At 40.6% G+C, this 25075-nt stretch overlaps 1 protein-coding gene across 1 annotated transcript in view; it reads left to right on the forward strand.

The window, feature by feature from the left end:
* Shtn1 (shootin 1) overlaps window positions 1-25075 on the forward strand; it is a 98528-nt gene extending 73453 nt beyond the window's left edge. The window contains exons 14-17 of the mRNA XM_042689124.1: window positions 189-242; window positions 4825-4945; window positions 8891-9083; window positions 24140-25075. Coding sequence (XP_042545058.1) covers window positions 189-242; window positions 4825-4945; window positions 8891-9083; window positions 24140-24362 — 591 coding nt within the window. The 3' untranslated portion in view covers window positions 24363-25075. The remainder of the gene's footprint in view (window positions 1-188; window positions 243-4824; window positions 4946-8890; window positions 9084-24139) is intronic.

Below are 25075 nucleotides of genomic sequence, written 5' to 3' on the forward strand. Positions count from 1 at the left end.
CCAACCAAAAAAAAAAAAAAAAAGCTTCTGATTTCCTATGCATCTACCACTTGGGTACAATTACATGGCTAAGATTTTTTTCCAAATTTTAGACAGAAAACTACTTGCTATAAAAATCTCTAGTATTTTCTTGGGGTTCATTTTCAACCTGAATTACTCAGTAACTTGTTTTGTTTTTAAAATTGTAGCCAGAATCCTCGAAAGGCTGTGAAAGTGCAGTGAATGAACTAAAAGGAATACTGGTAAGATTTAATGCTGGTTTATTATTTACTTAATGGGGAAATGAATAATTTTTTTCCTGAATAATTGATTTTGGTGTTTCTATTTACAATTAAAGTCATTGTTATTTGATTGTCCTATGCTAATAACATATAACACATTGCTGTTCCTATTCTAAAAGAATTGTTTCTATTGTGAAATGAAGTCCTTGCTTCCTATTCTTGCCCTAAAATCCTGGCATTGCAGCATCAAGGTCAAGTGTCTGGCCATATGTGCGGATCGATCAGCGTGTGTGAGTAACAGAGCTATAAGAGATGAATAGTGTTTTCCTTTGAGACATGACAGTAGATTTTGAAACATGCAAATCTGAGCTGCCCTCCACCCCCACCCCAGAAGTGTGGACCTCTCAGGGTCATATCCACTTTTCTCACAATTGAAAAATCCTTTGATGAGAACTTAGAGGATAAAATGAGTCCCTTCCCTTACGCCCCCCGGTTTCATTTGCTAAAGCTAACTCTTGTCCACTAGAGAATGGGCATAATGTCCATCTCTATGGTCTTAGTTCTGTTTTCCCAAATGGGAGGTTTGGCCAGTGGCTGCCTTCTCCAGCAGTCGCCCTCAGAGACAAATGCCCTCATGTAGGAAGTGCTTCAGACATTGAGCTCTATTTTCAGTCCCTGTTCCAGTCCAACCCCAGTTATTATGCACAGTAAGTCAACAAACATGGGGGCGGAGGTACAGGACTAAATACTCCCCTGTTTGTTGTTACTGTGCTAATTATGCATTGTACAGAGACATCCACATAATGATGGTAAACAAAATTATTTTCATCAAGCATGTCTTTAAACAGTAGACTTAGCTCAGAATGGCTTAATTAGTTTGCTTTAGTTTTTAAGTGAGTGGGATTAGCCTTGAAGAGGGGTATATCACTGGCTAACAGTGGTGGTCTACCTACAGAAACAAGGATTAAAACCATTGCCTGAGGATGTGGTTATTATCTAATGGATTCTGTGATCAGAAGATTTTTGTTATCCAGTGTTGAGTTAAGGAGCACTCCCTGTGACAGCGCCTTTTGTTGCCTTGGCATTGTTATGCTAATTCATGTTGATGAAGATGTCCCCTGGGGCTGTGCGAGGTGCTGAAGAGCTGCTCTACTCAGCAGTGAAAGTAAACAGTAATGAGTTTAGTTCACTTAGCAAATCAGATGCGTTTATGACGTTCATATTACAATACTTGATTATGCAAAATACTCCAGTGCCTCCTCATGATGCTTGGTGGCAGGTTTATTAATTCAGCTTTACTCTGTGTGCATGTGTGCTGTGTGTGCTTGTGTGTGCTTGTGTGCCTGTGTATAACCCAGGACCGCACATGCTTAGGCTAGTTCTATCACTGACCTACACCTCCAGCTCCAATGTTACTCTTAAATATAATCACTTTCACTTTAATTTTATATCACTTTAAGGAGATAAACAGGAAATTATTTACTTACCTGGCATTGATATATCACCAGTAGTTATTATCCTAGCAATGTTATTTCTTTGCATTAAGGATTTTGCTTTTTTTTGTTGTTGTTGTTTAAGTGGAATTTATGATCCTCTCCCTACTCTTCTTTACCAATTGACACCTCTCCTTTACCTCAATAGAAATTTTTCTTGAGGGGTGGCAGACCAGTAATAAAGTTCTATACAGAAATGGAGAACCAGCAGGAAGAGCCATGTGCTTAGTTTTCCTGGAAAGCAAACACCAGGAGGCAGTTCAGAGAGGAGTATTTTTACTGAGAAGGAATGTGAGCCCAGGCAGAGGTAGAGATTGGCCTGCTGCTCAGCATTTGTACATACCTAGGAATAGGTATGATTGGGAGGAACTAGAAAACCCTACTGTATTTTTTTAGTTGTATAGTTTTCAAGCCAGCTTTGAAGGTGTAAATGTTGTCTGAATTCATTTCCCCCCCAAATTTCTACTTCTAAAGCTATGTATTTTGCAAATTATGTGTGTGTGTGTGTGTGTATGTATGTGTGTGTGTGTAGTGTTTTTAGTCAGACCAAGCTTTTGAGGTTTAGAAATTGAGCCAATCTAAGGGGAAACAGTACTTTTCACCCCCTTTAAAAAAATGGACATAACTTAATCTAAAAGTCTCTCTTTAAGTTCAGTTGGTGCTAAATTAAAGAAACAAAATCTGCTTTACACAAATTCTCACCCCTCTCCCACATCAATTTGATTCATGAACATTTGGCAAGCATGAAAACAGACAGTTTGAATACAAACAGTACTGGTTTGAGAATTAGACCCAAGTTCAAGGTGCAACCCTATCACTGATTTACCATAACATGCTTATGGTAAATCAGCCCAGTCTTTTATGGGAGTCACTGAGTTTGAGTTCTTTCTGGGAAGTGAAGAAATGGTATGCATCTACCCTATGTTGTCAGAGTGAGTTTCCGATTCTTCTATGTTACGATTCTAGTGTAAACAGATAACGGAGAGCTTCTTACTCTGTTAGCTGAGTTCTTTATCATTCCAGCTGAGAGTCCCACAGAAGTCTTTCTGTCCTTCCTCCACAATTGCTTATATATTTAAAGTTACTCCAATATTCTGAGCCAACCACAGTTACAGGAAGAAAGAAGCTGGGACTCAGGGGTTAGGACTTGAAGGATGAATTGCTTCAGTGTCCTGTGCAACAAGAGGACAGCTCACCATAGTCAGAAATTTGGGAAGATGATTCTTTTATCCAAGTAGAAAACTAGGGAACATTGTAAAAGATAAATTCATCAGTAGAGGGTATCCTCTAACTTTTCCTTGGGTTAATTCCACATTGGGATTGGGCAAGGTGGATTACATAGTGGATTTGAGAGTTAAACAGAATAACAGTTTTATATGTTATTAATAATAATAACCTTAAAAAAATTAAAAATATCAGCCAGGCTCTGGTGGCTCACACCTATAATCCTAGCTACAGGAGTCTGAGATCTGAGGATCATGGTTCAAAGCCAACCTGGGTAGGAAAGTCCGTGAGACTCCTATCTCCAATAAAATACTCACAAAAGGCTGGAAGTGTTGCTGTGGCTCGAGTGATATAGTGTTAGCCTTGAACACAAAGACACTAAGGCCCAGAGTTCAAGCCCCAGAATTGGCAAAATAAATAAATAATTTTAATATCTACTTAAAAATAATGCAAATGGTAAGTTTTTTAAAGTTGCAAATACAGGTCCTTAGGGGGATGGTTGTTTGAATACATTCTTTTATCTATTTATCTACTTACCTAAAGTAGCTGTGCTGTTTTCTTTGTCCATGATAATCATTCCTCATTGTATCTCTTCAGTGAGTAACTTCAGACCTGCAATGTGAAATAAACCAAAATGATCTCCCTATTATAAAATCGGCTTTCATAGTATTACATATAAAACAACACCTTAAACTATCCCATATGAGATTTTTGTAAGAACTTTTTGTAAGAACTTTTTTTTGTTTTGTAGGCTAAAGGATGTGGTTACCGTTTCTAGTGAGTAGGATTCTTGGAATCCTTCTGGAAGCTGGCAGAGGTCATAAGGGATCAGGTCATAAGGCAGGTCCATAGTACAGAGTACTTGTCAGCCTTGCTGGACGAAAGCCACCTTCTCATCCTGGCATGAAGCCTGGCAAGTCATACTAGACCTTAAGTTCTTATATCCTGCAGCTAGGAGATCATAGTGCTCCTTTTGCCCCTGCTCCTGAGCCTGCAGCACAGCCAAGGAGCATTTCAAAGAAATCATGGACATTTCTTAGAACAGACTTGAGAAAGAATGTGAAACTCTACATCTAGTTGAGGAAAAGTGTTTCACCATGTTCTGAAGAAACACTTGACTAGAAATGGAGAAGGAAGCCATAGCTCTTCTCTGTCACCTGCTTCCAGAGGGGCCAGAAGGGAACCACAGCTTGGGTCTTTTTCTTCTTGGAACCAAGAACAGTTTCATTGCCTTGTTTCCTTCAATGTCTTCTGGGCACCGAATAGAATATTCATGTCTCCTCTGGTAGGTATACAGAATCAGAGGTCGACCTGTCTGATGATAACTTTCCTCTTCCTCAGGGAAATTAAGGTATACTCGATGTGGCCTTTCTTTGGGTCTGCCACTGGAGACCATTATTACATGCCTCCCTTGCAGCTTTATTACCATTGTCACTAGGCTTGCAGCCAGGGTCCCTCTCTTTCAGCCACAAGGAGTTGGTTCAGTAGCTCATGGCTACCATTTCAAGACAGCCTTCTAAGGTGAGTTTAATATATCCACTTTCTTCTCCATCTGAACATTACACATCAGAATTTACAGCGTCAGTGGACCTAGTCTCTTCCCACTGCTGAGTCTCTTAGGATCAAGCTCATCAAAAGTGTTCCAGTACCGCTCTTCAGAAATGAAGCTAGTGCCTGCACCATCAGTAGCATCTTCCTAAATGATCCTTCACATCGTTTTGTCAAGGATGCGCCTGTTTAAATTAGGCATATATGTTAATATAGAGCAAATTTGTTTTGTTTCTTAATTCTGTTCAAATTCTGATGTTTTGTTGTTTTGCATTTTATATTCTTTTGCATATTAACCTTTTTGTTCTTGTTTTGTTTTGTTTTGTTTTTCACTTTAGGGGACACTTAACAAATCCACTAGTTCAAGAAGCTTAAAATCCCTTGACCCTGAAAACAGTGAAACTGAGTTAGAAAGGATTTTGCGTCGCAGAAAGGTGACGGCAGAAGCAGATAGCAGTAGTAAGCTGGTTTATGTTCTCCACAGTTCTCTTCATCTCGGACATCTCTTCCTTTAAGACGCTTCCTTCTTTAACACAAAATTACCTTTGAAAGATTGTTACCAAAATGTTTTGTTTTTAATGTGAATGAGAAGTATTGGGTGGGCAAAGAGTGCTTAGGATGGACAACTAACAAGAATTCTTACAAATTTTATCTGTTGATGTTTAAAGTTTCTATTTTCAGCTAACTAGGCATTTAAAGCTCTGATTTGTTTATTGTGAGATAATCCAGTGTAAATACATTCCAGGTGGATGTGGGCCACAACATGATATCACATGCAGACTCTGGAAGTAGACTGAGTTTGAATACTGGCTCTGTCATTTACTCTCTGCTTGTCCTTAAGCAAATTACTCAATCTCTTGCTGCTTCAGTTTCCTTGTTTGTCCAGTGAAGATAATAAAAGCACTGTTTCATAGGATTATTCTCAGGATTCAGTCAATACATGGAAAGTACTAACATAGAGTAAGCACACCATACCTAATCAGTCATTTCAGTTGTGGTTCCACACAGTTACAAATGTGAAGAAAGAAATCTTACTCTCCATTAGTTTGTGGCTCTGCCTGTGAACCAATGACCACATGGGTGGGTATTTTTGATTTCACTAAAAATAGTGAGATTGAATTAGAAAGGAGTTTGCATAAGAAAGGTTCCACTACCTACACAGGCCTGAGCTCACAGCATCTTGAGTTTTGTTAATGGTATCACAGACTCAGAATCTGCTCTAGAACAGAGTTTGTGTGGCTTCTGATGCTTTCAGGAGTTTCATCAGGTAAATTAGCAGACCCCTTCATGAGATTTTCCTCTTGTGTCCAGGTAGAAGTTTGGCTTTGAAAAGCTGTTGGCCAGCAGAGATGGCTTAGATACAACTCAGTTAATTAGTCTATTGCATCTATTGAAATCTGCAGCATTACTGATTCATGTTGACCAGATTTAAGTCACTAGAATGGCAAAATCTGGGATTTGATCATCAAGTTCTTGTCTGTGATGATGTTACTGTGATGATGTGCATCTTGCTATACAAATGATTGAATAAATAGTATGTTCCTTAAATCAAAATCAGGAAAATACCAAGCCCAACTTGCATTACAAAAATATGAAAGCCTTGTTTTCAATTATTAAAAATCAGTTGTTCAGTTTTTAGGTTGGCTTGCAAATTGTGTTAAAGTTTTTAAGGATTCTTCTCCCCACCCCGAAATAACCACCTCTAAGGATATTGAAAGAGGTAGCCCCTTACCCCTATATCTTTGTTGAGTGCTTTGCAATTACCAGAAGACTCCATATGAATCACCATTCATTTGGTGCCTGGCTCAAGGCCAGCTTCCCATCATTTAAGTTCGGATCATTTTTAGGACTTTTAGTGCCCTGTCTTTTACATGTGTCTAGCAGTGGAACCTTCCATTCTTCCAGCACCATTCTTACTTTAATGAAGTTGGTCAAACATGTACAACACTCCACTGTTTCAGAGGTGGATAACATACATTCAGTAGAACCATTAGTACATGAATACAGTAAGAACTGTCTTTGGTAATGCAGACAGGAAGTGCCTACTGAAAGAGTAACTTATAATTGAGCAGAAATTTCCTTTGAGCTTTCTAATAGCTGCAGTTAAAGGAAACAAGTGATCCAGGTCTCACTCTTATCATCTAGAAATCACACCATTTTTTGGTTGTATTGTTGGTCAGGTAGACATTTTCCCAGCAACAAACTGGAGGAGCCATTTACTGGATCTTTCTCTAAAGGCCATGAGGTTAAAAAGTGAGAATTCCAGAGGGAGAGAAGGGAAGAGGAAAAGGCTGTTAGTTGCATGGCAAGAGTCCATTATGAGTGCTGGATAGATTTATGCCTCATTGCAATTGGACCTCCAAGATTGTTTCCTATGCTAGGCTTATAAGAGGGATCATAAGAGAGGCAATCTGAGCTATAAGCTCAAATCCCAGGTTAGCGGCCCAGAGGCCAGGGATGACGCATTTTTGCGTGTTGTTCAGTTTTTCTTCTAGGTCTAAGTGATATTTTGCTTTGCCTAGCCTCAGGCCTGCCAAACTGTTATCTTCAAGAGTAGCAGGTGCCTCTTAGAAAACACCAGGTAGCATAAGCAGGGTGAAGTAATATCCTCAGACATTATGTATTTTTATTTTTTATGTATATAAGAAAAACGACAGGGGGGCTGGGGAGGTGGCTCAGTGGCAAAGTGCTTACCTTGCATGCCTGAGGCCCTGGGTTCGATTCCTCAGCACCACATAAGCAAAAAGAAAAAAGCCGGAAGTAGCGCTGTGGCTCAAGTGATAGAGCGCTAGCCTTGAGCTGAGGGACAGCGCCCAGGCCCAGAGTTCAGGCCCCAAGACCGGACCCAAAAAAAAAAAAAAAAAAAATGACAGCATTGACTCAGCTTCCAGCTCTCCCTTCTTTTTAATTGGCCCTACTTGCAGAACAAGATCTCTTGTCTTAACTTCTTACAAGATTCTTTCAAGCTATCTAGTACTGCGGTCAACAATTAACCCAGGCAGAACAGAGCTGAGCTGAAGCCAGTCTTGAACTTGACTTCACATCTATGTCTGGGGGCTTGCTCTCTTCACCTCTCCTTCTCTTTACTCTCGTACCCCCATGCAACTGGAGGCTCTCCATAGCTGAGAAGTAAAAGCCTTTTAAACAGAACATTAAGTAGTGTCACAAATCTGCCGCCAGCCCTCTAGCATAGATGAAGGTAGGAAAGAAGTCAAACATGGGTGCTTTGTGGGCTGGGTTTTTCACCAGACTGAAAGGGTTCTGGTTCTTCCACATGGAGTCAGCCTGAGCGGGGTGGGGGGTGTAAGTGGCGGGGGGAAGGTGTTCAACAGAGGGATGATTTTCCTCTCTCTCTTAGGTAGTTTTTCAAATTAGATTTTCCAGAATTCACATATTGACGCCACAGTAGGTTATCAATCACATACAGAGGTAAGCGTGAGAATCAAATTCCAGAACTATATACTACTGATCGGGCATCAGTTAACATTTTGGGTTGTATTACCAACTAGAAAACTGTCTTGGGAGATGATCTGCCCCTTTCAAGGTTGTCCCCTAACTTTATTTTTTAGGGGGAATTTAATTTGTATATTTGTGATTTATTTACTCTCGAAGCAGGTCTGAAGTTTCAGGGCACATCTACTCGAATCTCACTTTGAAACCTATCATATTGGATAGAATCTTTGTGCCTAAAAGTAGAGTGAAGTCACAAAGAATCTAGTTGTAGTGACCAGGATTTTTAGACTGAATGCCAATAATTTCAGTAACAAGCCCTATTGTAGTTTTCAAATCCTGTCCAAAGAGCAGAGAAAGTCCAAAAGGTAAACAGCCAAACTCTTTTGCCACTTAATTTTTATAATCCTGTGTCTGTATTTTAAGAGGCAATAAATCCACTTACTTCTCATTCACATTAAAATGAAAATGTTCATAAAAGCTGTTTAATGCTCAAGAAGCCTTCATGAGCCTTTTAAAAAGAACCTTTTGACATTGGTCCATTTTCTGTTTCAAATGCGGAGCTGAGTTTGAGGAAGAATTAACTCTTGAGAGGCAAAATGGTTCAAGCAGGGTTGTCAGAGAGCCACATTCTGGGAGAAGAAAAGAATTCCCACAATTCCAGTATTGCAAAGGACTCTGGCCAGTGAGGGACCCCTAGCCTGATATTCTGTGGCTTCTTAAAAGGTCTGTGCACAATCTCAGCATGGCTGGGGTGCATTGAAAATGTAGTAGTGTCCCCCAAGCCGAGCAGGTTGTTAGTAGGGACATTTTCCAGCATGTTCTTGAAATTTCTAACAAACTTGGCCTTTTCACTTCTTGAGGGATTTTTTTCCAAGCTAATATGTTTTTCAGTGTCATATTAATAAGCATCACGCCGAATTATTAAACTTCAGGTATGTGTTTGGTTTTAAGGTCCTACCGGGATATTAGCCACGTCAGAGTCTAAATCCATGCCAGTGTTGGGTTCTGTATCCAGTGTAACAAAAACAGCCTTGAACAAGAAAACTCTGGAGGCAGAATTCAACAGCCCGGCCCCTCTAACACCTGAGCCAGGTGAAGGGTCCTATAAATTGGAAGGATGCACAAGTTCCAAGGTTACATTTCAGTAAGTAATGATGCTCTTTATTAAGTAGTATGTAGAAGAAATCTGTCATGACTAACCTGTATTGCTTTGGTTTGTTTCTCTTGGAAGAGGTTTTGATTTGGCTAGCCAAGACTCTTCTTCCTTTGATGAGCCAGCTCCTGCTTCTAAACTTCTAGCTCTGAGCTGCCCTTGAGATTCAAAGCACATAGTGTGTCTAAAGAGAATCCCTTCCCCTAAACTAGTTTGTTCATTTTCTTCTCCTTCATCACAAAGAGCCGCCCTTCTGCATCAGAAAACAATTAAGTCTGAAAAGTCAAATGCTTAGATCATTCCTTTAATGGTCCCTGAGCAGCCAGAGTAGGTACTAGATCTTCACACTACTTTGGAGGGGACCTTTGTTCAAGTTTACTTTCTGAAAGATGTGCCTTCATATTGCTGGATCCTGAGAACGGAAACATACTATGTAAAGAATTATTTACACAGACCCTCTTCCAAAGTGGCACTTTGTCAGAGTTAATCCTGCAGTGAAACGTGTTTCCGACAGGTCTAGTGGAGGATCAATTTGTTTTATAACAATGGCAAGCTCCTTTTTAAATTAGTCTACACTTGAGCTTTAGTTCTCTTGCCAGGATATCAGCTAGTTTGTCACTTCAAGAAAAGGAAGAGGTGAGACAAATCAGATCAGCCGAATATTGTAATCACAGTTAATTAAACCTTAAATTTCCTGTTCTGTCAAGAGAGAAACAGCCCCCCACCCTGCTCTGCTTTTTTTTTTTTTTTTTTTTTGTAGCTTTGGATATCTTGAAGAGCTTAAAAGGTACAACTTGGACAAATGACATTGAAATTCAATTTGGTTCTATTTTTACCAACGGGTATTTTCTTGCTCTCTTTGCTTTTCTCTCTATTGGTACTATTAACTTTTTCCGCCTTCTTTGCTGATTTAGTTTTATCTAATATCATTGTGTTTAAAAGCACATTTTCTCCTGCAGTCATGGGCTTCCTTTCTTTTGACTGCAGCTATTTGCACAGTTCTAACAGGAAGATGATCTATATTCATTCTTCATCTTTCCTATTAAATTTGTTTAACACCTAATTTGACATCAACAATCTGGCTGCATTTGAACCAATATCCAGACACAAAAGCAATTTGGCTGAGACAAGTTGGTTTTCTGAGAAATGCTTCGGTGTGTGTGTGTATAGATTTTTTTTCCTCTACCATTTTACACAGATAATCTTAATCAGAAAATACCACAACTCTTTCCTCCCTTTTGTCTGCCTTTTATTCTCCAAAAGTAAGTGGAAATTACATTTCCAAGAAGGAAATGAAATAATTGCAGGCCCAAGGTCTGCAAAATGTGTGCTGAATTGACAGTGAAAAGGATCCGTGTGTTGACAGACACAGTTGTTAGATGCCATAAAGGCCGAAGTGAAGCTCAATTTATTTCTCATCTTGCTTGTTCAATGACTGCTTAAGAGACACATTTCAATTTAATTTATCTACTTAAAGCACTAATATAAGTACCGGGAGCTGCTGAATTAACTTTTAAACTTTGTAACTTAATGCTTGATTATTCAGTTCTTGACATTCTTTTAGCTGCAATAATCAGTGCCATAGATTTGTACATCAACAATCTGTTAGGAAATAAGAATGCTTTTCTGGAAAGTCTTATCTCTTAAGCACAGCTAGGCCAAATGAATCCAAGAATTCCACGTCTATACAGGGTATCTATTCACTCCCCAGACAGGCACACTTCATCCTCTTAAGTTTTCACCTAGCTTTTTGATGGAGTAAAAGAAGTTGAACTTAGCCCAGTTATCTGTGAACTGTAAAAGTGAAAAATCTGGTGATTTGTCGATTTCCCCTGAAGCTGACCTAGCTACCAGAAGGGACAAGGGTGATTTTTCAGGTCTAATAAATTCACTCTGTTATACTATTAAAGTGGAGGAGACGATATATCCTCCCTTATAGACCTGAGCTAGCAAAGCACATGGATGTCAGGTCAGTGATTAAGAAAGTTCAATACTTCTTTCCCTTTGAAGAAGTATCTTGGTGCTCTAGTAGTTACTCCCTCTTTTTTTGTTGTTGTTGTTGGCTGTCGGGCTTGAACTCATGGCCTGGGTCCTGTCCCTGGGCTCTTTTGCTCAAGGCTAGTGCTTTGCCACTTTGAGCCACAGCACCACATCCAGTTTTCTGGTGATTAATTGGAGGTAAGAGTTGAAAGTCCCACCTGGCTTTGAACCACAGTCTTCATATCTCAGCCTCCTGAGTAGTTAACGACTAACAGGCATGGACCACTGGAGCCTGGCTGCTCCCTCTATTTTTGTCCATGGCAAAACCATGATGGTGTTACAAGTAGATGGAACGACCAGTTCTCACCAGGAATCAAGGTCAAGGGAGAATGCCAGTCATAGTGGCTCTAACACATCTGTTATTGCCCCCGTGTACATATGTGTGCATGTGTGGACAACACACATAGACACACACTCACTGTTTTCACCTCCCTTCCTCCCTCTACTTTGGCCTTCTTGACCAAGTCTGATTCCACTGTTGGCCCTTTGCTGGTGCCTTTTTCTCTGTCTACTTTGGTATTCCCTGTGGTTGCCTGGCTGACTGACCCCTCAGCTCCTCTGTTCTTTGCTCTGATGTCATAATCTCCAGGTGCTCTCCCTGAATAAAGTTGTAACCATCTTCTCCTGAGCTCTGATTCCTCCATCTACTCCACAGCGTTTACCATTTCTGATACATCATCTACTGTACTATATTTTTGTTTCTTCCCTACAGTTATTTGTTTTTCTCTCTCTGGGAATGGAAGCTCCATGAGGGTAGAAATTTTTCATCTGTTTTGTTCATAGGTGTCTCTCAAACACCTGAGACATTTCCTGCCAGGTGGCCAGCTGACAATAAATGAATAGATGAGCACATTTTCACTGTCAGTAACATGGTGGATATCAATTAATGAGACTGTTCAGCTAGCCAACATTCTCTAAGCATTCAGCAGTCATACACAAGCACAAATTAGGAGAGATATTTGTTGATTTTTTTATTTATTCGTTTTTTTAGTACTGAGGTTTGAACTCAAGGCCTCATGCTTGCTAAGTATGTATGTATTCAATCCCATTTTCCACTGGTTGCTTCTGAGATAAGAGTATTGCTTCCTGCCAGGCATGTGTCTGGACTATAATCCCCCTATTTTAGGGTTCCTGATGTTGCTGAGATGCAAGGATACAATGCTATATCTAGCTTCCTGCCATCAAGATGGAGTCTCGTGGATTTTTCTGCTTGGGCTGGCCTATAAGTGTGATCCTCCTGATCACAGTCTCCCTCATAGCTTAGGATGACAGGCATATACCTCTGCACCCACCTATGACATGAAATAGGGTCTCTCAAATATTTCTGTGCGGGCTAATCACAGTTTTACCAGTCTCCACTAGGATTACAAGGGCATGATTTTGTAAACAGCCATCATTTACATTTAGCTCAGTCTTGTCTATCTTCTTTACCTTTGTACCTACTCGAGACAGTTAATAGAGCTCTGAGGGAAAAAACCTAGGTATAACACAAGATTCAGTAATGTCCACTGAACTGGTTCAGATAGGCTCAAAAGATGGCTAACCCACCAGAAAGGTTGTAAATGTGAACATAGAATAATGTTTCTTCATGATGTCTTAATCATAAATAACTTTCCAAGCTATCCCTTGACAATTCTTTTCCTTTCAATAAACTTCTGAAATTAACCTGTGCAATCCATATACTTGAGTAATTATTGTCCATAAACTATAAATTCAGAAATATATTAGTTCATTTTTCTAGGGAACTTCCAAGAGGAAAAAGGACATTTTTAATAATTAAAAGAATTAATAAAAAAAAATAATGTCACCTGCATAAGCAAAGCAAGTTTCTTTCCCTGCCTTTTCTTCTCTCTCTCTCCTTCCCTCCCTCTTTCCCTTCTCCTTTCCTTTCTTTCTTCCCCTCTCCTCCCCCTCCCTTAACACAAAAGAAAAGATAATCAGGGCTTGGGGAAGTATAAGTCACTGTTCTACTTTAATAATAGCCTTAAAAATACTTGCATCCTGTTACTTATAATGTCTCAAATCATAGTGAATTTGAATCTTGTTAATTCTGATTGGCAGTAGTTCATACAAGAATTGTGGTTATAATCTCCTTTTATGCTGAGAAAGATAAAGAGTGAGCCAAAGCAAATAAGACTGTGTGATCCTGCATTTTGCCTTTGTGCTCTTTCCTGTTGATCTGTGTTGTTCTGCTAATATTAAAGTGCAGTAAGAGTCCTTGAATCAAGATAATCAATGGGTAGGATGATCAATACAAAAAAGTGAAAATTTTACATTGTAGAATTGTTAAAGAAAACAATCATAATACTTTCAAATAGCTGTAGTGCCCCCAAAGTAGACTAACCAAGTATTGCAGAGGATCAGATACAAGAATGGTTTGTATCTTAATTTATGAAAGCCCCCAGGCAGGGGGAGGGAGTTAATAACTAAATTTAGTCACCCCTCCTGTAGGTCAAGATAGAGCAATTTATAGAACTTTTAAGGGCAGCAAATGCTAGCCCTTTGAATAGAGACCAGTCATTGAAAGCAGTGGACATTATTGCATATATAAGCTGTCTTTTTTTTTTTTTTTTTTGGGTCCAGTCATGGGGCCTGAACTCTGGGCCTGGGCACTGTCCCTCAGCTCTTCAGCTCAAGGCTAGCGCTTTACCACTTGAGCCACAGCGCCACTTCCGGCTTTTTTCTTTTTGCTTATGTGGTGCTGAGGAATCGAACCCAGAGCCTCAGGCATGCAAGGCAAGCGCTCTACCACTGAGCCACCTTCCCAGCCCCTATATAAGCTGTCTTTGAATTTATTTCTAATATTCCTGTCCTACAACCCCAGCAGTGGCTTGCCAAACCTGCCCCTTTCCACAACTGCATGAGTGGGAAGGAGCATCTGGTTATTTCAAGACTTGAGCTTTACACTTAGATTGCCTAGGGATTCAGGACTTGGATCTATTTATTGTTATCATGACTCCTCCAAGTTGTTTAATCTATGAGCTAGTTTTCTCAAACACAAATAGAGTATAGCAATACCTACTACCTTATAGGATTATCACCTAAATTAAGTAACATTTATAAAGTATTTTAATAAATTATTACCTTATGTTCAAACTATATTGCTGAGAGAACACTCAAAGACCAAAGTTGAGGTGAAATCCAAGATTAATTCAACCAAGTCTTTTGTCTGTTTTGTTTTCTCTTTGTTGTGTTTCTTATCTGAAATGGAGGCAAATAGATAAGGCACTCTCCTCAGTCTCTTTCGGCCCCAATAATTCCTAACAAATAAGATCACTTGGTAAAAATGTTCACAGGATAAAGAAAAAGAGGTTAAGTACATGTTTTCAACCTATAATATGTCTTTCAGTACTTCATAGATGTATCATAAAACAAACCCAGAAATGTAACATGATGATTTTTTTAATACATGGAAATTTCTATGTTCCCATGAAGAGGGTTTGTCATTCTGAGTAGTACTCTCAGGACTTGGGTCAGCTCTGTCACCCTTCTGTTAGAGACAGTGGGTCACAGAGGAAGTAAACATGCCGTCTTTTCTGTTTATTTCTGGGGAAGAGAAAGAGGATGAAAAGGTAAGACTGCTTCCAAGCCAGTCTGCTGGTTCTGTAAGAGACTTGGTATTAGGGCTCATTTGCATCAGCAAATGATGTGACTCATTTTAATTAGTCTATATGTCCAACATGTTTTCAAGTGGCTTTGGCTTTTTAAAAGTGGCTTCGATTTTTGGAAATAACTGTCAGTTTGCCACCTTTGGGGTGCCATAGATACTTGATAGGCTCCAACCACATGTCCAGAAAGAACACCATGCTGTACAGTCAAGCACCAGCTGGTTGGCCCTGGCCTTTCTTCTTCCACTGTTGTTACATAGCCTTGTCTACATCTGTCTGTGAAGCAGTTGTGTTGAGCAATAAATAAGGAAGGCCAGTACACTTGCCTGTGGGTTAATCCTGTCTTCCATTTTAATCCTAAGCAGAGTACCTGAAATACATGAATTCTGTTATCAACAACATGCATACATCTAATCATTTTTATTCATATTAGTATAGTAAACCAAGAAACCATTATTTTAGAAGAAGCCTGCGATATTCCATTTATTATTCCATTTAATATTTTCTCTTAGTCTTTAGCAATCTATAGTCATAATAACCTAATTTGCATCTAAGAGGAAATGGACTGAAATTGCAGTAGGCTGAGTAGGTATGTTGACTGCTGTTGGTAAGAGAACCATTTTCCAGTTTTGACAGGGGAGGTCATTATTTTATAGCTTGTTTCCATGGTATTGTGTTGTTTTTATTACATTTCACTAACATTTATTAAGCAGGTATTTGTGTGTATGTGTGTGTGTGTGCACACGTGCGTGCATGTACTACATTTGTGTGAGAGTGTACTTCGTGGTACTAGGGTTGACCTCAGGATGTGGTGCTTGCTAGACAGATGCCCTATCACTTGAACCACAGCCCAACCTTTTGGGGTTTTTGTATTTTGGGGGGGTGTTTTTTTTGGCTGTTGCTGTTTTTTGTTATTGTGGTTTTTTACTGTAGTTATTTTTGGGATAAGATCTTTCTTTTTTGCCCAGGAACAGCCTCAAACCACAATCCTGAACCACCATATCCAGCTTGTTCTTTTAAAATGAAATATTGCTAACTTCCTGTCTGGGTTAGCCTATAATCACCCCCTCCTGATCTCTACCTCCCACGTAGCTGAGATTACAGGTGTGTACCACCACACCTGTCTTCTATGATTTTAGTTCTCCAAAATCTATGGATTGAACATTATCCCCTTTTTACAGATGAGAAAACGGAGGCTCATTGACACAAACAACTTTATTCCTTATAATTATATTCCTGATAGTTGGGTTAGATTTCAGTGGAAATGTTCAGATCTATGTCCACAGCCTAGACTTTCTAAATGATAGCATACTGCACATAGTGTATGGAGAACTTAAGGAAGAGAAGAGAAAAGGGTCACAGGGAGGCAGCAATTGTGTGCTTAAGTCACTCCATCAGCCCTACTCTGCACAGTCTGCACAGCCTCAGGTTGCATCATCTCTCCCCAGGTTGCATCCTCTTCCCAAGAAGGTGTTGGTTTCTTGCCAAGTGGAGAAGATATTACCCAGGAAAACCATGAAAAGGAGAGCCAGCCCAAATGAGCAAAACAGTCTTAATAATTGGGAAGAGGTTGTTTTATTGTTTTTCTAATAAAAGGGTATACTTTAGAATAAAATTTGGAAGTTAGCTTATCAGAACATAGCCTAAGCCACTCTAGTCTTCAATATAAGTGTCATTTACACATTTAAAAAAATGTTTTTGGATGCTTCAAACATACTGAACCAGTACTTTATTCCCAGAAGTCAAAACTCTTGAATATCTCACTCTAATGACTGGATTAGAAAGCCCCAAATACATTTGATTATTGGATCCACTTTATGCTGTACCTTGTTTTTTTTTTTGTTTTGTTTTGTTTTTTGAGAAAGCTCCATGTTTGGTCAGTTCTTGATTTGAGTCATTTAAATGTGTGCTTCATATCGGATTCTGTGATCAGGAGGGCAAGACAGTGGGGCCATTGGTAAGGAGAACTGCTGAGCAGTTCTGAGAAGGCATCTGCCTCCCAAACCAGACAGAGGCTCTAGTGAGGGTCTCACAGTCTGGCCATCTTGCCTTTTGACTCTGACTCCATTTCATCTGGAAATAGCCCTGCTTATCTGAACTGGGTTTTATGCATCTATATATTCATTAATTTCATTTGCTGTTAGTTACTTTGGGGAAGGAGTGTATCCTCCAAACAGTTACAGGCAGCAATGTAGTCACAGAAGACCATTTCTCATTTGATACCTTACTACTAAAGGAAGAGCACATTTGAAACGGAGCTTGGGCACTACTGTAATAGTGTGGTTTGTGGTGATTTCCTGTCCCTGTCATCCTCTCTCGGTCATTCTTGAAGTCCTTTTAAGCCACAATTGCCAGAGACTCTTCACTAAGTGCTTTTCAAATCCATCATATTTCTCTTCAACCCCATGCCCCCCCAAAATGGCAGGCTTTATCAAACTCTTAAATTTCCTTTTGAATCATCAGACAGGCAGTTAGCTTGCTTTTTTGTTTGAGGGGTCAACACAGGTCACATTCTGCCCTAGAAGAATTTAAAAAACAAAAACCTACATAGCAATTATACGATTTCAGTTTCAATAGAAAAATATCCATTTCCGGTGAAACCATTTTTATTTTAATTTGCATCTAATTTCTAGATCTACAGTATCTCTAAATACATGTGACTTTTGGCCCCGAGGTCATCTTGTTTGGGTCATTAACTGAAAATACCAAAGGGTAGTTGATAAAAAGAGAAATTTTAGATGTCTCTTGGTTGGTGTGACCAGTCAAACATTTCCATACAAGGAAAAAAAAAACCCAACTCTAATTGCCTTTCATGTTTTTAGTGAAAACGGATTGACTTTTATCATTACTTGACCTCTACCTGATCTCTTCAGTTTTAATTCATTATTAGTGGAAAACTAAAGAAGAAAAATTTTCAACTTTTTCAGTTGGAGCTAGAAAGCCCAAGCTTTTGAAGTATGTTAGTTAACAGAAATTGCAATCCTAAGCTTACTTGTAGAGGAACTTGGCATAAAATGATTATGCCAAGCATTGGTATCAGCAGGAAATGTATGTGGTTGGCCCTGTAACCATTCCTTAAGAGGTTTGGGAGGACAGCTTTGATCCAGTGGAGACCAAGGCAGTTTTCTGTGGTGGGAGGAGTGTGTTTTCTTCCTTGGCTCCTACCCCTCCATTCTTCCTCACTTCCTCTGTCACTCTTTCTCTCCTGGGTCTTCGGTATGTCTGCTCTCCACGGCAGGAAGTGGGGAGGGCAGCACCCTCCGTGTTCTTAGTAAACATTTGTTTGGAAGAAGAGACTACCAGCTAGCTCAATGAGTCACATGGATGGTCCAGCTTAATCTGATGCTCTTATACAATTAAAGGATTTACTCTGCTCTCAACTGTAATCTTAGTACTGCTGAATTGTGTGTGGACACTACAGGAAACAGCTCTGTTCGGCAAAGCACCACTACAATGCTTCTCCCTGTGTGCCTGTACATGGACAATTAACTTCTAACAACAAAATTAGCTGAACAACTGGATGCTCTGGAAGTTGAGATCCCTTTAGCTTCATCTTTTCTTCCCCTCCACCAAGGAGGAGAACTTAAGGATTGCCTCCCAGAAACATCGGCTGCCAGTGTTGCCTTACAGCTGTCTGGGTAGCTATACAGACAGACAGCAACTTTCTTCTTCCAGACTAATTGCTCAGGGTTATCTTGTACCAAGAGGAAAAGCAACTGCTAAAATGCTGTTGAATAAAGCTTAAAATTACTGTGCATGTGCCACTGAGTAATTCTCCATGCTTCAGAGAATTAATTGTCTCTTTTAACAGGTGCTTGCAGTTGCTAAGCGTCTTTGAGTTTACAAAACTTGGCATAAAATACATCATTTCTGCGAATTGCTTTTGGAGCTTTGTAGGGCTTTTTTCCCCTGTTTTTCCGTTGTCTTTGCAGTTTTTGTATTTTTTTATTTGTGCAGAGTGGAGTGGAGGTTTTTGTTTTATTCAAAAGAAGAAACTCACTAGAAGGTAAAAGCCATTTCACAGATCAGGCTAAAAAGATCAAACTTCTGAAACCTGATAAACACATTTCTACATTTCACTTGAAATTACTTTTATCATGTCAGAAAAAAATATGAAAAATGGCCAGTGAGTTCCTTGTGACTTCCATTTAACTAGTGTTTGATGTACTTAATGCAGTTAATTGAAAAAGAAAAAAACCTTAAAATATATCTTGCCAAATTGCAGCCTGAAAAATGTGAGCATTTTGTACCTGGCAGCCCCTCCCCCCTTTTTTTTCTTTAAAAGAACCAGTATTATGTATGGTAACTTTTATTCTCAACATAATTCTTGTAAATATAATAACACCTGGGTTTTTTTTTTTGCTTAGATCTGTATGACATTTTCATGATGTAAAGTTGTACAAAATTACAAAAAGCCAGAAAGTAAGAAAAGTATGAGCTATTTCATACATTATCAGCAGTGTTTTTTGCTGGTGTGGAGGTTTTCCTGCTTCAGATTGAGTAAATGTCCCCAGTCTGGCTTACACTAGTGGAATAAAGATGCTTGCACTGGCTTTGGCCTCATAGTATGCACCGTGCACTGTGGGCTGGGATGTTAGCTGTGCCCCCGGCTGCCTGGGCAGCAGTTATAAAACTAAAGGAAATACTGCTGAGCTGGGATGCAAGGTCTTTGCCCAGCCTTTGTTACCTATGATAAAAGAAACTCTGGTTAATCCTGAGAGCTAGAGACCAATGTCAGATTTCCAAATATGGCCATGTTCTCTCTAATAATGTTAGTTTTTTAATCATCAAAAAAATTTCCATCAAGGAAAGCGAACTCATATGAACAAACTAGCATATTCCTTGAGTTAAAATGGATTGTTAAGAAAAGTGCAGCCCCAGCCTCAAAAGCTTTGTTCTGGCTCTGCTTATACTTAAAAAAATATATAAAATAGCCATGATATAAAAGTCTCAAGCTTATGTTGCAAACTTCGTTTTGTGAAGTTTTGGATGAGTGTGTTCAAAGCTCTGAAAAGCAGAATTTCAGAAAGAATAAATGTTATCTCTGCTGAATATCACGTTCCCTTAGCTGTTGTAGGGACTGTGTAAAAGGGTTTGGAGGGGTGGGGGGAAAGGACTTATTTTTACACTGGGGAAAATAGAAAGCTGACTTCCTCTTTGGATATTTCCCAGGAAACTACTTTGTAAAGACAAATTTAAATCTTTCCGTTTTCTGTCCTTGAAGGTGGTAAATACGATTGTGGGGTTTTTTTTATCCATTTTTATTGTAAATGAAACAGAGTTCAGACCGTCCGGCTGTGCGTCATTTGTTGGACGGCTGCCACAGACTAATGCAGACGTCCCACTGGGAGACCAGAGAAGAGCTGTACTTTGATTCACCAGATTGTGTTAAATAGTCCAGCTGTTGCGATTTGAAAGATAGTTACCTCAGAAGTGAAATAGAAATGAACTTGGCATTTATGCCTCAAACCATTTTTATACTGTTTGGCAATCCGCTTTTCAGAGGTAGCATTTTATAAAATAACTCTCACTGCTTAAAAGTTTCATTCACTGTAATGTTCAAAATGTCCCACCTTTATATTATCAGTAAAATTAAGCTTGAGTGATATGCAGAATTTGCATGAAATAAGCATGTCCCCCTTCATTTCATGAGCTTTGATTGTATTCAATTGAGCTCAGAACCATGTCGATTAGGGCTCTTTGGAGCATTAGTTAATTTGAATTGCAGCCGAAATGTTAGCTAGAATGTTGTTGAATATAATTGGGATGTGGAAAGTTGATTTTGAAAGGAATTTCATTGAATGCAAACAATGATGTGCTTTTTAAAAATCCGAATGGTGCACTTTAGTCTCTTGTGACATAGTCTGAGAAATCTCTGAATCCCTTTATCAAGTTCTGCAGTGGTGGAACCATTGGCAATTGTTCTCATACTTTCCGGAACCAGTATAGTTGGGAGTCAGCTCTTTCCTTTCACCCAGCGGGGGGTCCCACCTGCTACAGCCCCACCTTCTGGTTCTCCTGCAGTTGGGGAACAGTAGCTGCTTTCTAAAAGGGCGCCTACATTGTACCTGGGCATTGGGCTCTGAAGAGTAGTGTAGGTTGGCACATTTTGTCCTAGCATTTTGCTTATTGGTTTCTTTGTCTTGAAATTACCTTTGAGCATATGGTCTAAAATAGCCTGTGAAGAATATATATTTGAGTGGATCATAAATGACTTACAAGGAAAAAGCTTTGGCTAGGAGATCAGGATTCCACAGTGTGTTCTGTATTTGCTGTTTAGGTTTTGTGCTGTCGATCCAGCCATTTCATCTCTCCTGGAGTCTTCTTCTGACCAATGAAGGGGTTAGACCAGTACACATTGGAGATCTCTTCAAGCCTGAGTGTTCTAGAATTCTAGTCTCACTTCTTGCCACTTGTAACATTTCAGTTTTATTTGGCAGATTTTGCTGCATGTAGGGGAAGGATTGCCATGACTTTTTATGCAGACTGACTTTTATTTGCGTATCTGTGGTCATCCTCAGGCCTGAGAGTTAGCCAGGGGGCTCCTGTTGACACGACATGGGCCTGCAAGGGACAGAATAGTTGAATCTGCAGCTGAGCAGCTTAATTCAGGAAGACTGTTTTTTGGGCTTTGAGATGATTCCAGGACAGTGTCATCTGACAGTACAGTTTCTGAGTTTTCAGTTCACTCAACCTGTTCATTGCTGTTACAAAGCGCGGAGAGCACTTCCTGGAGGTGCTTGGACCCTGCCAAACACTGATGAAGACAGCTTTTTCTAGGACACGCTCACCGCCCTTCACCTGCCCACACTCAGGGGCATGAAACATTCTTCATAGTTGCACCAGTGACCAGGTTGGTATGGCTTGATGGACGTTGCTGACTCCCAATGGCAGAATGAAACAAAGACATCTTTTGCATGCTTTCTGCAGACTGGCTGGCTTACACGATCAAGGGCTCAAGACTCCAGCTGGTAAAGCTGCCTGAACTTGGCCTGCAGATTTCCACATGGCTTTTCCCAGAAACCTAAGCAAGGCTGCAGCTTCACTTCCTAGAATTCTCTCACATATTTGTTTCCAATTACCCCCAGGAGAAATTTGCATGTGATATAGAAGGCAGAAGTGAAGTCATCATCCTTTAAAAAAGTCATGAGTGGCAGGGCAGATTTTGTTACAGCTCCTGCACGGCAATGCTGACATGCAGACTGGCCTAATTGGCATGTGGCAGTGGCCGGCCTGCTGTTCTCCAGCTTCTCCCATGTCCTCTAGCTTCTCCCCATCCCAGATCAGGTGCATTTACAGCAATGGGTGGACAGCTCCAGCTGATCTCACAGGTCATATGCATGGTGAGGATTGGTACTTGTGGGGGATAGACAAAGCAGCTCTGGTTTGTCATCAGTCTCTGCCACTTTAAGACCACCTTCCCTTTCAGCTGCAGAACAATGGTCTTCAGGCCCAGCCTCAGGCGCAGGGGCAGCCTGGTCTTACCCTCCAGCACCCAGGGTCCTTTCTTTCTGAGTCTTCTGGCTCTGTTTCTCTGATGACAGACTTTCAGTTGTTACTGGAGCCACAGAACATGATAAAAGGTACCCTTGGGGATCCCACACCTCATACCTAACCCCTAGTTCAGTAGCAGATGGCTAAGTGGTTCTTTGGCCAGGGCAGATAGACAGTGTGATAATGCTTTCTAGTGAAGACACACTGGCACCATCTTTATTACAGTATAAGCACCCAGGTCTCCTTACTTTTCTTACCTCAAGGAAGACAGCGCGCGCACGCACACACACACACACACACACACACACACCACGATGGCCATGTCCCCAAGTTGATAGGACCTGATAGTCTGAAAACAACTTCTAAGCATGTGGACTGAGCTTGTAGCACAGTTCAGAAAGTGAAGTGCTGTGTTTGCATTTAGTGGTTTGGACTTCACCTGGGTCATACAGGACACTTTCTAGGAGTTGACCACTTCCTCTGTGGTTTTGGATATAAGAGACCTCCAGACGTGCTCACACCAAATGCTTTGGCTTCTCCTGTTCATTCTAAGCTATTCTCAGTTTGTTAGTATTTGATCATTGGGCTCTTTTACAAACAGTCCGTGCTCTGTTGGGGATAGAGTTGTGAATGAGAAAAGATTGCTGCCTCGTGGATGCTTGCATGCTGTCAGAAGACAGGAAGCAGTTGACAGTGGTAAGCCTAGCAAGAGAAATGAACAAGGTGAAAAAGTTCACAGGCCCATCTAGCCTGCTTAGCGGTCAGGGGTAGTGGAAGCCACTCCTGGGGCGGGGCCAGCCAGCAGCTCAGAAGCGCTGTACCCATCAGGAGCAGGAGAGCAAGGTTCTGTTGCCCAGGCAGTCTCATCTCTGAGGCTTAAAGAAAGCCTGGTCCTAGAGCCAGCCAAGAGGCCCAGAACATTCTATAGAGCCCTAGCTCTGTGCTCAATCTCCGGGTAACAGCAGCCCAGGGCTTTCTCCTTAGTAGCTTCTGGCCATAGTTTTTCAGTTACAGGATTTGAACTCAGAGGCTGGTGCTTGCTGGATAGGTTCCTTACCACTTGAGCCATGCCTTTGCCTCCCCTGCCTCCTTTTTTTATTACTTTATTTTTTTGGGGGTAGGATTTCGGGTTTCTGTCTAGGGCTACCTTTGGACTATAATCCTACCATCACGTCTGGCTTGTTGATTGAGCTGGGATCTTGTGAACTTTCTTCTTGGGCTGGCCTCAAATTAAAATTCTCTTGATCTCTGCCTCCCAAACCACCTCTGAAATTCATTAAGAAAATGTCTCAAGAACCCAGATTGTCCTATTTTTAAAAACCATATTCCCCGAACTCTGCCACCTCCCGCTTGCTCCCCTCCCTGAGCTCAGGTCTCTGTGGGCACAGCTGGCTGCGGCCCTCACCTGTCCCATCAGTGAGGGGGGGAGGGCCATATCCTCTCTCCATGAAGTCTCAGAGCTAAGCTGCAGCCAGCTGCTCTGGAGCAAGAGGAGGGGAAGGGGTTGGACTGGCTCCTTCCAGCTGAGAGGGAGCTGTGGGGTAGGGATCAGGGCGTGGGCAATGGTGGGATACACAATGGACCCATGGGCTTTGTACTTCCTGAGAGGAGCAAGCCATTAAGCAGGTAGGTACATTTGGCTTTTAAAACACATCCGTACTTAATCGCTTTAACTTTTCCTGCCTTCCCTCACTTGGCCTTGCGCTCCTAACATGTAATCTGATAGCTTTATTATTATTATTTTTTTAATGGCTGGCATCTCAAAGACTACTACATGCATGTTGATTAGACTTAGAATATCGCAGAATTTTTTTTTTTTTTCAATTTGGTCTGAATCCAGGAATAGGAAAGACATGTTTTCTATGTCTGCCTTTTATTTTTCCCATTTAACTTTCTATCCCATAGGCCTCCCAGTAATGGCGGATACAGGAGAAGATGCTTTGGCGGTGAAAAACAAGCTGAACCAGTTGTAGTTTTAGATCCCGTTTCTACACGTGAATCCCAAACCAAAGACCAGGTCACTGCAAAAGATCCAACTCAATGTAAGGAAGAGGAAGGCGAAATTGAACCAGAATACAAAGAAGACAGCGTTGAAAAAATGAGAGAGACAGACAGCTCCAACTGCTGATGGGAAACCGGAAGGCTGACCTGTTGGAATCCTTTTTCATAAGCACATGCTTTGTCTTGGTGTGTTGTCTAAGGCTATAGCCATTCTGTTCTCCCTGTATTTCTGATACACGTTTTTCTGGTATCACTTTTGTAAGTAGCAACTATACACATAAGTAAGTGATTTAACAACATATACATTCTAAGTAGCTTTGGGTTTGTTTTTTCTTTGTCTTAATAAGATTTTTCCTGATTACTGTATTAAGTACGACTTCTTGCTAAAGGCTAAGATACAAATGCTGATATCTTTGGAGGAATTGTGCATACCACTTATCAAATGTAATGCTGAAAACTTTTGAGGTGCTTGTGGATCATTGGATAAACAGAACTGACCAACTTAATGTGACTTACAAAGTCCCCAGAGCCAGCTGTAGTGGCACATACCTGTAGTCTCAGCACTCAGAAGGTGGAGGTATCTCATCATTTGAACCCAGGAGTTAACAGACTAGCCTAAGCAGCACAGTTAGACCCCATCACAATTTTCTTTTTAAACTCTATTCCAAAGAGGCTTCTGTTTGGGGTCTCCTCGTCTTTTGATGGAGAAACTACAGCAGCATGGGACCTGCTGGGGACTGTGGCCTACAGGTTATTTTCTAGGGCAGCCTGGGATGAACTTTGAACTTGGGCTCTGGCATTATCTAGTCGTCCCTTAGTTCAGGGCTAATTACACAGTTT

The sequence above is a fragment of the Dipodomys spectabilis genome, unplaced genomic scaffold, assembly GCF_019054845.1.
Source record: "Dipodomys spectabilis isolate Male_0828 unplaced genomic scaffold, ASM1905484v1 ptg000125l, whole genome shotgun sequence".
In the NCBI taxonomy this organism is placed as follows: domain Eukaryota; kingdom Metazoa; phylum Chordata; class Mammalia; order Rodentia; family Heteromyidae; genus Dipodomys; species Dipodomys spectabilis.